Consider the following 14421-nt stretch of genomic DNA (forward strand, 5'->3'; position numbering starts at 1 on the left):
CCAGTCCAACAGGGTTATATATTGTCCCCAAAATACAACCAAGACGGTTCTGTTTCTAGGCTCTGGCTGCCTAGTGGATATGTGCTCCTTGTGCCATAGTATACAGACTGTGGCTTTACTCTGGTATTTAGCTCTTGCATTGCTGTTTAGCTTTTCCTGTGCGGACCCCATCTCTACAACTAGGATCTAAGCTGCTGGACGGAAGGATTAGGCCATCTATGTCTTTGGATCCCTCACAGTGTTTATACAGTACCTAGTCCCAAGGGAGCGCTCATATTTTTGTTGTTTTTATTGGCAGAGTCTACAGAACAAATCACAAATGGTCACAAAAATCAAGACTGGACCCATAGATACCCTGAAATAATATACCTGATTACACAGAGCAGCATTACTCAGGCATAAGGAGCTTGGCCAGGAATGACGATAACAGCAGCCACCGTTTTCTGAGTGCTTGTTACATGCCCCACCACTCTTCTAAGCGCTTTACCTAAATGCACGTGATAACCCTATGAAGTTAACTACGGTTACTATCCACATTCTACAGATGGAGAAACAGAGGCACAGATAAGTTCCAGAGTTCAGAACGCAAGCATGACCCAATACAGTTTTCTCTGTAGCCTGAGGGACCAGGAGCGGGTGAGCTGGGAACACCTCAGAGCCAGAGGAAGAGCTATCAAAACTTCTACGATTTTCACTGTTCACGGGCAATGCTTACCTGAGCCAATATGTGATAAAATAGATAATCACGTCAGCAATGAACTAGGTTCTCTAGTGTCTTGGGGTTTTCATTTGTCACTTTTAAACGCAATTTTAAAATACATTCGCAAAATGATTAACTCAGAAAATGTCTGAGTCACTTCCTTTCCTCTCGTTAGATATTTATTTATATATCTAATTAGGAATTTTCCTCATCTAATGATACTATCACAGAGGTAAATTATTTACACTTTGTCATGATGTAACCACCTTTCACCTGGTTAGAACGTGATAAATCATTAACATCAATGGCAAAAGCAGAAGGCCCTTGACGTCACCGCAAGCAGAAGGAAAAACGTTACTTATAGCAGATAGAAACCATTATGTAGGACAAATACTACACTCAAATTTTTCTTTAAGTAGTGAGCTCTCTATTCCTGAAAGGCAGGTGATTGTTTTAGAAATTATTAAGTGTGTTCAGAGGTGTGCAGAAATCTCAAGCTTCACCAAGATGGGCTCAATATGAAGCGTGTGTACACATACAAAGGCAACTATTACAATGGTTAGCAGTAAAACAAAGACTTAAGGAAATGACGAAGCAAATTTCCCTGCAGTCTCTCAGTAGTTATTTGTGTCTGGAGGTGATTTTGTATTTCATGACACTGTATTTTCTAATTTCACTGAAGGAGAGCTAACCAAATTCATGGATTTTACTTTTTGCCTCAGCTTCAAAATGCCTGAGGGCTAAATTCAGGCCTGGTTCAGTGGCAATCAACTGTCTCAGAGGCCTTCAGCATGTTGAAATAGCTGCTCTCCTGTTTATTTTGCATTGTTTTATCCTGTAAGCTGTCTCAAAGCCCTTCCAACATAAGCAGGAGGATTTAACTCTCAATAAATTGAGATTTGAATAACAGACACAACGTGGGTATGGTGGTCTTGAATGATTAGGATAAACATGTCTATTTCCCATTGACATATGTTGTGTATGCTGTACTTACTGCCGAGATCAGCGCCAGTCATAATTAAAACAGTAACAACGGCAATAAGTATGATAACGTTTAGATTTAAATAGCACTTTTTGGTGTACAAGGCTTTTATTTACAGTTTTTCATGCCATTCTTAGAATAGCTCTAAAAGATAGGAAGGACAGGTGCTATGCTCACTTTATAGATGAGGAGAATGAGTCACTAAGAGATTAAGATGTGCCCCAAACAATATGGACAAGTGGTGGCACCAGGACCGGAACTCAATTCTTTCCAACAGCCTTGCCATAATTTGGCCAGCTGTGTCAACATCTGTGTGCCAACAATAAGACTTTGAATCACATTCCGATTAAATGTATGGGAAATGCCTTCTTGTAAAGTTTATAACAGGGACATCACAGGAATCTAGAGTCATCTCTTTTTAAAAAAGAGAACCAAAGAGATTGTTTATCAGCGCAATCAATTCTGGGATTGGAAGTGACAAACAAGGAACGCTCAAATACCTTTCTCTAGCCTCCTGTTATTTTGATGGACCATGTAAATAAATATCTATCTATCTATCTATCTATCTATCAAACTTCCTTAATTGTAATTTAACACCAAAACATTCCGTCCTGTCATTTCTCATCACTCAAAATTCCAAGGAATGAAATTTTTCAACACAGAAGTGAAAACTAAGAATAGCAGAGATACATCCGAACATTAATAGAAACAACAACAATTAAAAAGGCTTACCTTGCAGCCTTCACATGTAATGACACCATAATGGATTCCTGAGGATTTGTCTCCACAGATCTTGCATGGAATAATTTCAATTTGAGCTGCAACAGAAGCACGCAACCAGTTAATTACATTTTCTTTTAAACACCTTATAAAAGCGTTCCCTGATCAGCATTTGTACAGTGAAAACTAATAACCTGCTAAACATTATACTGCATTAACTATTCATTGCTGAACTGTGAGGGTCCCCCTAGAGCCCTGGACTAAATTATGGCTGCTCGTTATATAATAGCTTTCGGGTTATTAAAATGGGTCATTTGAGAAGGTGTTTAAGAACCCACAAGAAGGCTGGAATCAGCATTTCAAAGCCTTCAAGAACTGGAGAGTTCGCAGTTTAGGCCTCAGAGCAAGGCAGATACTAAAATGCTCCCTTCGATCTCATTTTCCATCATTGTTTTTAAAAGGTCATAAATCCGTCTTGGCTGTAGCTCGACTGGTAGAGAAAAATATACTCCAAAAAGTCAAGACTACTTAGGAAAATGATTCAATTCAAAATATTAATAAGTTACATATGACGGTAAGTTAAGAATTCCTTACTCATCCTAATTAACATAGTTGCCATGTGTTAAAAATGAGTCCATTTGTGGATGATCAAAACCTTTCAACCATAAATATCCTATCTGAATTTAATAACGATGAATTCTTGACAAATAAAATATGTAGATTCTGAGTTCTTTACATAAGAAATTGATTTACTGGTACAGTGTGCATGTGTTTCTATACAACTGATTACTTACAAATGCCTCATGCTGTAAAACTAACCAAATAGTTAATATATGTTACACCAAAGTTCTCAAATATGACAAAGCACACTTCTAAGCAAACATTGTATCTTGAGCAGAGTTGGAAATAGCATAAGGATTAAAAAACAACCTAAGGATAAAATAATTAGGCAGAAAAGAGCACTTGGATCACTTATTAAATATAGTTGATCTGTGAAATAAAGAACACCAACGCTGAGGTGTATATATACACAGGACGGCCATGCTCACCCATTTACCTGGAATGTTCCATTTATGCGAAAGTTATTTTCCATGGTTTTCGCTACTGGATATCATGTCAGATTATCTACTAAATCACACACACACACACAACTGCAAGTGCCCAAGTGTATTTCATTTTCATATAGGCACTGCCTGACCCCACGCCTTCCACAAAGCAATGAGTTGTCTAAGGATGTAAGTTATATGATGTAAGTAACACATCTACACACCGCCCACTCTCCCAATGTGATCCCATATCCTGGGATCATTCCACAACACTTTGAACTTGATGCGATGTTGTAGTCAATAATGAGAGCACACATGAAAAGGCGGGATTTAATCTCGTTATAAACCATGTATGTGTACCTGCTGACTTCCATCAAGGGCACTAGTGCAAGCACTGTGCTGACCGTTCGGTAGTGCAAGCTACTCTACAAGTGTCCTTTCCCATTCAGTCGCTTTTAGGGGTGACGTACCAAGTTTCATTGTCCAGAGTAGGGATGGTTCAATATCTCACATCCAATATATTTTTCCATAACCCTAAAGCTTTCTAATATCCCAATAATGGTGTCTTGGTACACTCTATGTCTATTTCTGAGCTATGCAACTTAATATAAGGTCACGTTTAACAAAAATGATCATCTCGAAGTCTGCTTCCTTATCTTAGCAGCTAGCTTGATTTCTTCAAGAACAATTCTTTATGAAATATGAACGTTTCATACCTAAGGTCCCTCCAATATTCTTAAATATAGTCAAGGTGAAGTTTCATGCTACAGATTATCTGCAACTCGAGAGAGACAGTTAATGCCCACCATTTTTCAGAGACGCAAAAAAAAAGCCAAGGGCTAGTAGAGAAATTGCTGAAAGGTGATATCAGCTGAGAGTTATTGCCTAGATTTTCCTATATGAATTAACCAGTCTATAATGAGAACCGGCCTTCCCCACCCCAGCCCCTAAGGAATAGAATAATTAGGCAACACAAGGTAACTGGACCATCTATTAAAGAAAATTCATACGTGAAATAAAGAAGACTGACACAGAGCTGCTTCTGCTTATGTCTCACCTCAAGCTGTAACCACAGAAATTAGACATACAAAAACCTTGTTAGACCCTATAGTTTGTCAGCATCAAAACCATCTGAGGCAATTAAAGCAACAGTAGTGCCAAACTTGGGACTTTCCAGCTACCTTCATTCCATCTTAACAATGGGGAGATCAAACACATCTATTTAGAAAAACTGAGGTGGGAGGATGTCAAGGACAAGTCAACTTTGCAAATTCTGGGCTAGAGCAGTCTTTAGCTTTCTGCTGACAATAAATCTGAGCAGAAGCGCATGGCCATCAGTTAAAGTATTCTGCATCTTTAAGGTACGAAGGCCCTGGGCAGGCCATATTGAAAATGCTGAGTAAAACTGTATCTGGATCCAATGGACAATGATATATTGCTGTTCAGCCCGCACGGACTCTTAGTGGATTACCCATCAGAAGTGAAGTGATGATCTTTAAACCTGCTAATGGCTGCTGTAATCTGGCAAGTGATATGGAGGGCTGGCCTGGAGGGGTCTGCTCACGATAGGGGTGGTCCTAGGAGTGCCGTCCGACCCAGCACTCTCACCTTTGGAACGGCTCATGGCCTGGCTGAGGGGAGGGTGGGATGGGGGTTGGAGGGTTGTTGCAGCACAAACCCAGAGTTTGCCACCACTGCTGCATAAGGCTGCTGGCCTGAGTTGGGCTCCCAAACTCTTGGGCTTCAGCCTGGTTTCAGCTCCTGGGGTCTTTCAGATCCAGAGGACATTCAAGCTGAGATGTATTTCACAAGGCTTATGGAGGCCAAGAGGCTTAGTATGAATGGACTCAGTGTAGACGACCTGTATTTTCAAGCAGGGGACCATTTGCCTAGACCTTTGGCCCCTGCCCACCCCACCATGTTCATGCTTAGTTCCAGTGGGCAATGTTGGCCAAAGAATCACAATTAGTTAGAACAAGCTTCATGAGGAAGCTTGTGGTAAGGTGATGGGAGGGATCTCGCAGCCAGGTTCAGGTTCTCTGACTGGTCAGATGAAACTATTCTGCTAGCCTACCCTCTGGGTTCCCTGTCTTATCTCAGAAGACAATTTCAGTTGCAAGGCTCTTCAGGAAATGACTAAAATCTACTTGCTCCAAAAAGCGAACTCTCTGAATGTGATCTGATCACACGTGTTGAAATTTCCTGAAACCAAACATTTGCAGATTGGAGCAGGGCACTTGCTCAGTCTTCCATTTAATCCAGCAGTGCCCCAAAGCTGTCCCCACCTCCACCTTAGTCAATTTACAAAATTCAAATGTATCAGTGAGGAAAAAAATGTAGTCACTGACTTGCAAATTTCTCAAAAGGCAGGCTGTTGAATTCCATAAATTTGAGTTTTCAGTCCAATAAGAGAGAAAAGGAAAAATGCCCTTGCCCTCTGCTTTCCATCTCTCAGGCTTTTCCATTTTCCACCAGGTGGTGTTGTGTCTTTTCCAAATAATCTTCTTTTAACACAAATTAGGAGTCTTGGCCCATAGATATACTGCACACATTAACTCAGCCAGTATTTCAAAGGATGAGTTCTGTCAGACACCACTACTGTCACAAGTATATTGATTAAATTAGTCCACATACATATTCATCGCAGCAAAGACGTTTATTGTGTAGGCGAATATCTGAAGCAAGACGCACACATATAATCATGAATTGACTTAACAATGAACAATCTTGCTATGAAAAATTCTAATTTGCCCACATTTTCAGCTCTATTGCCTAAATAATTTGCTCTCTCATGCACCCTGAGTAATTCAAGCAGGCTCTCTATACCTGCAGAGGCAAATTTCTGCAGTTTCAAGGAGCTGACAACAAGTGGCAGCGGGGTGTCAGGAAATCCTGGAATGCGAGTGTGCTAATTAGCCAAGTGGTCCTGGGGCTGGGCTGTCACTGAGCATTGTATGTACTTGCATCAAAAGTTTGCTTTTTACTTCTAATTATAAAAGGAACAAGAACATGGGCACTGGCCTTCTTAACACCTCATTTATTCCTCAGGACCTATTTTGGGAGATATCTTGGTCCAGAGAAAAATGTCCCTTCTCCCAAAGAATTAAAAACAAACAAACAATTGTACAAGAGTTGCACCCATCACTTCACTCACTCTGTGTAAATAGTGAGCTCTTGATAATGATATAATGGACTTATAACAGTCAATAAGATCTAATACGTATTTGTGTTTATGTCAGGTATTATCACATTCACTTCTCCAACAACCCTTTGAGGTAGGTGGTATTACCATCATCATCATCATCATCATTATCATTATTATCATCTGCCATTTTTTTAGATGAGAAAAGATGTTCAGAGAGGCTAAATAACTTGCCCAAAGTCAGAGAGCTAGGACGAGGTAAAGCTACGCAATTTGGACACATTTTGGCTTTTTATTTAACTAAACATTTAGGGTCCCCCCTTCTACCATTCTGCACTGCGAAGATCCACTCACCCCAATAACAAACATCAGGTGTACTGCTGTTGGTATACAACCACTTACGGAGGATCAAAGACATCTCCTAAGCAATTTGGTTATACTTACACACTACTCAGAACTGACATCATGGTGTCTTTCTGGGAGTTACCTGACTGGTTTATGACTGGAAGTAATCATCAATCTTCTAGGCCATTCTTCTCAATTTTATAAAATTCCAAGCAGTTTCTGACCAATACCAAGGTTGAACAATTCTTAAGGCTGGGCACATTACTTAATTTCTCTGAGCCTCAGTTTCATAGGTGGAGATTCAATGATACAATGTATAAATGACACAGCACATATATGATTACTTTATATATACATTCTCTCTATATAGTATATATGCACATCACACAGTTCTTAGAAATAGTTGGCACTCCATAAATAGTCATTATTATTATTGTTATTGTTGATAAGAAATCCTGCCTTATAGCGAAATGAAATTCTTTTCTGCAGTCTCTAAGCTCTTTCCAAAGTGGGGATAGAGAAAAGCGGCTTATCTTCCAAATAATGACAGGCAGTTCATACCAGCCACCACAGCAATCCTTTACAACACTGGCACTTAACTGTTTGCTGCACACAGCTGTGCAATCAGCTGTGGGGATGTGTCATGTGGAATTTGTTAGTAATAACAGAAAAAAAAATTTAAGTTTTTTATGGGTTCATATAAAAACATAAACTAATGTGGACTCCAGGTTACCCCAATAATATCTTTCACTCTAGCTCACTTACACAATCGCATATTTTCTTGAATTGGACTGAACAGGGTGGGGTTCCTGCTGGTTTGCCAGGAAATGGCCAAACCCTGGATACACCCATGAGAATATGTCACACATAAGAATGTCAAGTAATGTTGTGTGTCTTGCAAAAAATGGTCATGAACTACTGCTTTAAAGAAAACCTCTCTTTTACACCAATCTGTTGACAATGATTTTTTTTTCTGGAGGGCTGAGAATATGAAGGACTTTTTACTTGCTATGTTATATATTTCTCTAACTTTTGAATTTTTTTACAACCAGCATGTATTACTTTTGTAAGCAGAAAAACCAATAAAGATTAAAAAGAAAAACCCTAAGGCATTTGATTTTATTTCCAGTAAAATGGCTTGAGTCCTTTATGGATTAGTCACTTTATTTTATCCCCAGTTTAAAACTGCTGGGGTATTAAAGGCTTCTGCAGCTGCCTGGAGAGAGCCCTGGCCTGCGTGTCTGGGCGGGCTGGGGGAGAGCGGCGGAGTCTTCACCTGGTTCCCGGGAGGGACTTTGGGAGCTCCTGGCTTCTCGAGTTTTCTGGCCTTTCTGGGTCTAGCCACCTCCTAGTTCTAAGGACACTGTACCCAATGGAGCCCAGCTGAAGGGACAAAGGTAGGGGCTGAAATTCACCTCGCCATGAGACCTGTTGCAGAGTGGCTGTAACAGCTGGGAGTAAGGGAGCCTTTTCCTAATTTGTCTGCCCCAATGGGCACCGTTTTCTCAAACCATCCTTCCAGAGGTGGCGCCCTTGTCTGTAGTGTGCAAAGGTGCTGTGTGTGTGTGTGCTAGCTGTGGACAGTTCAGGGAGCAAAAGGCTTTCCTGTCACTCTCACTGCTGCTGCTGGAGGCCCCCAGCCACCATAAGGTTTTGCAGAGAGCTCGCTTGACATCTTCATGCTGGGAGGGGAACAGACCGTGGGCTTCGAACCATTCGGGACCCGTGGGTTGAGTACAGCGTGGCTATGTTCCGTGGCCCATGCATGTTCAGTGGTCCTCTGGGGACCAGCTGAGTACCATGCAAACTAAAAATCAACCTGCTCTTCCATTTTGCCTACTAAATATGTAGTACTAAATATATTACTGTTTCCTTAGTCTCGTCTTTTCTTCCACTGATTTGGGATTCTTTCCTGACAGTACTTGATCCTCACTGAACATCACCAAAGCAATTAGCCCCCCGATTAGGAAAGCCTTAGCCCTCTGGTAGAGCAGTCTCGTGGTCATTTCTGGCAACAGTAATAAAGCCTGATATTTGCAGAGTTCTGTAAGTTTTTGTCCTCATTAGCTCGTTTTGATTTTGGTGTTCACAACAACTTTAAAGTAGGCAGATGGATATCAATATGCCCATTCTCCAGATGTGGAAAATGAACCTCAGGAGGATTAAATGGCCTCTTATGTTTGGATTTCTCGGGTTTTAATTGTAGAGGCAGCCACAAAACAGAAAGACTTGGTGTCTCCTTCCTCTTTGGTATTATTTGATGCCTTTAGTTCTGTTATTATGGATCTGGGGCTCTCAGGGGGAAACAGCCTGAGAGAGAAACAGCTGAGGTCCATTCAGCTAAGAAACAGAGTGGGCAATCCCTTCCACGTCTCCATCAGACCCTCAGCTCCCTGGGTGGCCTCATGCAAGTCACTTACACCTCCACTTCCTCCATCTATAAAATGGGAATAACTCTTACCTCCCAGGCAGGTTGTGGTAAATGAATGCTCACAAAGCTCTTTGAAGATGAAAAGGCCTATATAAATGGGAAGCTTTAGGAAGCTTGGCATATCATTCTTGGCAAGGATCAGGACGCTGTGCCCTCCCTCCCTACAACAGGCTCCGCCACAAAGAGAAGAAAAATACACAGAACTGTAATTTTCATCTGTTAGCTAGACGTACTTCCAGTTTTTTAAATTGTTGGTTCTCAAAATGCCTTCCTGAGAGACTTATCGGTCCAGATGTTACTATCTTTGTTTCAACGTGAGAGCACAAGCACGCACTGATGGAGAGAAGTTGCCGCTCTGTAAGAGCTGTCACAGGCAAAGTCGCTGAACTAAGCTTTCACAAGGGCTTGTTCAGTCTTGTGGGGACATCGTGGAAATGGCATGATTCCGGCTTGTTAAACACAATCAGCATACATGTCACCCTCTGACATCCCAAGCTTTGGTATTAAGTTGATATCTGATTCGAAGGACACTGTGAAACTATAGCCATTAAAAAAAAAAGACCTGCACCTAACTGTGCCCCCACCCCAAGTTCTACCCCTTCTCTACCGTTTAAAGCCATTTCTTAAAGGCTTTAACTTGGTTGTGGTTTCTGCTGAAAACTTAACAGCTTTTTTTTTTTTTTTTTTTNCTGAGCCATCCTGCCACCTGTTGGCAGCTCAGCGGCAGCTCAGCTCCGGCCGGACTCGAACCGCTGATGCTCAGAGCTCAAACCTTTGAGCGAGCTCTTAACCAACTGAGCCACTCAGCCGGCTTAACAGCTTTTAAAAAATAATTTTTTTTAAATAAAAAGTATTGCATACACTTACTTGCCAAATGCAAACTAAGCACATCTCAAACATTCGAGAGATCAAGTATTTGCAAACTAAATCTAAAGGACAACATTGGAGCTTTGGAACTTTGTTTCTTTCAGTCTTTATACACGCAAGACTTCAGTGCACGTGAGTTCAAACGCTGGGCCAGAATGGCCCATCTGAATTCAGAGAAAGCGGAGCTATGTATGCAGGAAATCTCTGAAGAATAAAGATGACAGGCACATCTTCTTATGTGGCTTTCTGTGAATATGCAGGTAGTTCTGACAATGGGAACTGAATAGTAATCCTTTGTAATGTGTATCTATCCCTGCTAGATTAAGCTTTCCAGAGAAACTGACTCGCATTCCCTGATGCATATGTATCTTTGCGAAAAGCCAAATCCAAATGAGCACTTGGGGCCCCAGACAGAGAAATTCTGTCAAATGCGAGGGAACACAGATTTTTTCATATAGAGGAACAGTGGATGGCTTTGATTTTTTAGATTCAGTTATCTTTAGAATTCTCCTATTACACTGCAATGCACAAAATGCCTAAATTTTAGGCAGTTCACTCTTTACCTCTTTTGGTAACTACCTGCTGGCTAACTTAACCGTGAATCAAATAGTTGAAAAGCAAGAGAAGTGGCTTCCTAATAACTTCACTTTACTTACCCAGTGGGTCAAATACTGAATAAATTCTCACTCAATAAAAGATGATGCCATTAAGATCAGCGATACATATAGTTTCCTGGTTTTTATTCCCCCTAAATTTAACCTCTCTATTGCTTTTGCAAACAAATGGAGCATATTGGTTGTTGAGAATTTGTGGGGTTATGTGAAATCTGGGACCGAGACAAAGGTAGTTGGCCACTTGGCCAATTATTCTGAGTTGGAATAAGGTCCCTCTAAGATTCTAGGATTAATTGCAGTTTTTCAGTATATAGTTCCTGAAGATTTTCTAGGACCTTGAGATAGGAAACATCTAATAAAAATTCTCTTGAACCTCTCAGTGTGGGCTGTCATTTCATATCAGCAAGAAAAAGAATCCACTTTATTTTACTAAGTGGTTAGACTGTGCTCCAGGGAAATTCCTAATAACATCTTTTCCAACAATAGGTATGTGTGTCCCTCATATACGAGTAATTCTGTATAATACTAAACAAAATGTCATCTGACTCACAGAACTGTGTCTAATCTTTTCTAACGATCGACCTCACTTTAGATACCAATTCCTTTTTTCCCCTTAACAAGAACCATTTTGCCACATTTAGGTTAAGTCTTCCTTTGCTCATGGTTAAGAGCAATGGGGTCAGCTCTTTGCTTTCAGCTTTCAAAGTTTGTTTTTCACAACAACAGAAAAGAACATCTTTAAAACCAAACCAAATCTGGAGATCTTATCTAGTTTCTGCTTAACCAAAAACATCAGAATTACTCTTGCTGCATTTTATGAAATAACCTTACTTTACACAATTCCCCCCAAATTCTTACACCTAAGCCCGAGAGATAACCACTCTATTTTACAGCTCTCTTAACTTCACACCTACCTGGCACACCTTAAAGCTTTACCCATTGTACAATCTTGGTATTTCAATTTGGAAGCTTTTACTTTTTTTTTTTTTTACACAGCTTTTACTTTTTCTAATGGGTACATATAATGTTACAAAAATAAACAAACCTAGTGATTCAATGACAAGTCCAAAGACAGAAAAATCTATTGACACAGAAATGGGTCTAATAAATAGGATATTTATTTAAATCTATCTGTTCTATGGCTTCATATGAGTCTGGCCCATTATGTGCTTTACACACAGTATCATAGTTTACTGAATAAATCAATAAAAACATTCTGTTTGCCTCCACATACTCCTTAAAGGGCCATAGTCTCCTGCCTAAAAAGTCAGCCATTGATTGCTAATTCCAATTGCACAATTTCTATGACCCCCTAATGGGGCCATCACAAAAACCAGTTGGAGGCAGATGGGCAGAAGTGGGTCAAAATATCAAGAATCCAGGTTAAGTCATCAAAGCTTATCAGACAAAGGAACCCATTGCTTTTTTCCACAAGTTTGGATAGTTTTTTGAAAACCAGTTACTGTTCACTGGCTAGTAGATTATGTTATTTAAGAAATATTTCTTAACCAAATTAAGTTGGAATTCATGGCAAAGGTTAGAAATAACCTGTAACGCTAAACCTTGAAAATATACTTATATTCTTCTATTATATATTAAGCAATAGAGGACTAAAATGACACATCCATAGCCACAGTAACACAGACTGGTAAAACCAAAACTTTCTTGGTCTGTAGATCATTTTAGTGAGTGACGATGGTTAAGAGGATTTACCACAGCCCAGATCCCTACTCCACTTCACAAAGTTTCCCTAGAATTAATAGGGAGAATGGGGCTTTGGGCAAGAGACCAGGGAAGGGTCTGGTCTTTACTGAAAATCATAAGTTAATTATTTAGACATTCCAGAAGCAGAAGTGTAGACGTCACCATATTAATCATTTAAAGGCTGTGAGATCTTTTCCAAGAAGAAAAATTCTACTAGGTTCGCCACCTACAATTTCCAGGACACAGCTAATGACATCAAAACAATAGATATGGTGAGTTCTAAGCTTTCAAATACATCATAGACATAATTTGGGATTGCAGTTCAATGTTTTTTTTAAAATTCTCTTTTATAGTGCTTTTCTAAGATAACCAGTTAAGCCAGGCAGAGGAATGACCAGATAAATGATCTGAGGAGCTTTTTCTGACTCTCTCTCTAAACATATGCTCTTCAAACCTGCCTATTAAAGAAACATTTTCATTCTTAATTATAATATATAAGATCAGTCAGAGAATGGATAATGATATTTGCTGACAGCTGATGCACAGCTGTTTCTGTGGTTTATTCCCAAGGGGAGAAAGCAGGAACTGGTAGCTATTTCTTCACAGGAAAAGGAAATATAGAAAAAGGCAGAAGAGCCTTGGGGGACGTTAAGTCATTGTGAGACACCAAGAGAAGGAGTTGCTCTGACCAAGCTAAGAAATTGACAGATTTATTTTAAGAAAGTCTGACATCTAAGCATCAATTCACAGCCTGTAACACCTAAGAGATGCCATTCTTTTTTCCCACCAACAAAAGGAAATGCGTATCTTGGGTGTTTATCTTGAAGCTACCTGTTTTTATGGAACTCAGGCACTAGAGGTGAGGTAAGAACGCCCCAGCCATCCAGATAGCAAAATAAGATGCTTCTTATTCCATTTTCAGTTTCTGTTCCTATCGTCCAAGGAGCTCCTTTTGCCTGCAGACAAACATTTCGAATGACATTCTACGGCTGTCCTGCGCACACTCCTATCAGCTATTCCGTATTTGGCAATGTGTGTCTTCTCCACTTAAGATAGCCTGAGTGAGTGAGTGTGATGTTATCATTGAAATAAGTGAATCTTTCTAATTTGCGGTAAAAGTGCACCCTTCGCACACTCTGGTACTTCAGTACGGCAAGGTTTTGAAGTCCATTTCACAAGTGATGGCAGCACATTTCCCGTCAGATGGAAACACACTCTGATTGCTAACAGCTGCTACAGGCGCATCTTACCGTCACAGCAGGAGCTCAGAAGAGCAGGTCCTTTTTAGTGCCACTGGCCGATACCACGTTAAATCATGACCCACGCACACGCGCGCATGCGCGTTGTACATTCCACACACTCACACATACCACATATTCCACCTGCTCACACGCAGGTCCATCCAGCTGCAAGTCCTCCCACCACGTGCTGACAACCTGCACAACGAGACATTAGGGACATACAAAGAAGGTACACAGAACCCACGAGCAACCTTCATTTTGTTACCGTGTCACATTCACTGTATATGAATTAAGGATGAAAGTGAAAACCTTTTTGAAAGGAGTTGAGTACAACCTTGAAGATAACGTGTCAAGATTCAGTTTGTAAGCCTTGGGTCGAATCCTTGCTCTATCCCTCACTTAACCGGCCATGAGAACTTGAGCAGCTTTCTTAATCTCTCTGGGCCTGGCTTTCCTTGCCTTTTATTATTTTTTTTTATTTTTATTTTTTTTAGATTTTTTTAATTGGGGAATTGGGGGGATAGGAACAGTGCTGGGGAATTGGGGGAAGGGGAACAGACACGTTGCTGTCGTTTTGCTCTTCAGTCTAGTTGTGGAGGACGCTGCCCCACCAGCCCAAGTTGGCACCA

General features: G+C 40.5%; 1 protein-coding gene across 2 annotated transcripts in view; it reads right to left on the reverse strand.

Annotated features, from left to right (window-relative positions):
- Positions 1 to 14421, reverse strand: part of RORA (RAR related orphan receptor A) — a 753832-nt gene that overhangs the window by 29855 nt on the left and 709556 nt on the right. For both annotated transcript variants that reach the window (XM_019650786.1, XM_019650787.1), the window contains one exon: positions 2415 to 2500. In XM_019650786.1, the coding sequence (XP_019506331.1) occupies positions 2415 to 2500 (86 nt within the window). The remainder of the gene's footprint in view (positions 1 to 2414; positions 2501 to 14421) is intronic.

The sequence above is a fragment of the Hipposideros armiger genome, unplaced genomic scaffold (genome assembly GCF_001890085.2).
Source record: "Hipposideros armiger isolate ML-2016 unplaced genomic scaffold, ASM189008v1 scaffold_147, whole genome shotgun sequence".
NCBI classification, from domain to species: domain Eukaryota; kingdom Metazoa; phylum Chordata; class Mammalia; order Chiroptera; family Hipposideridae; genus Hipposideros; species Hipposideros armiger.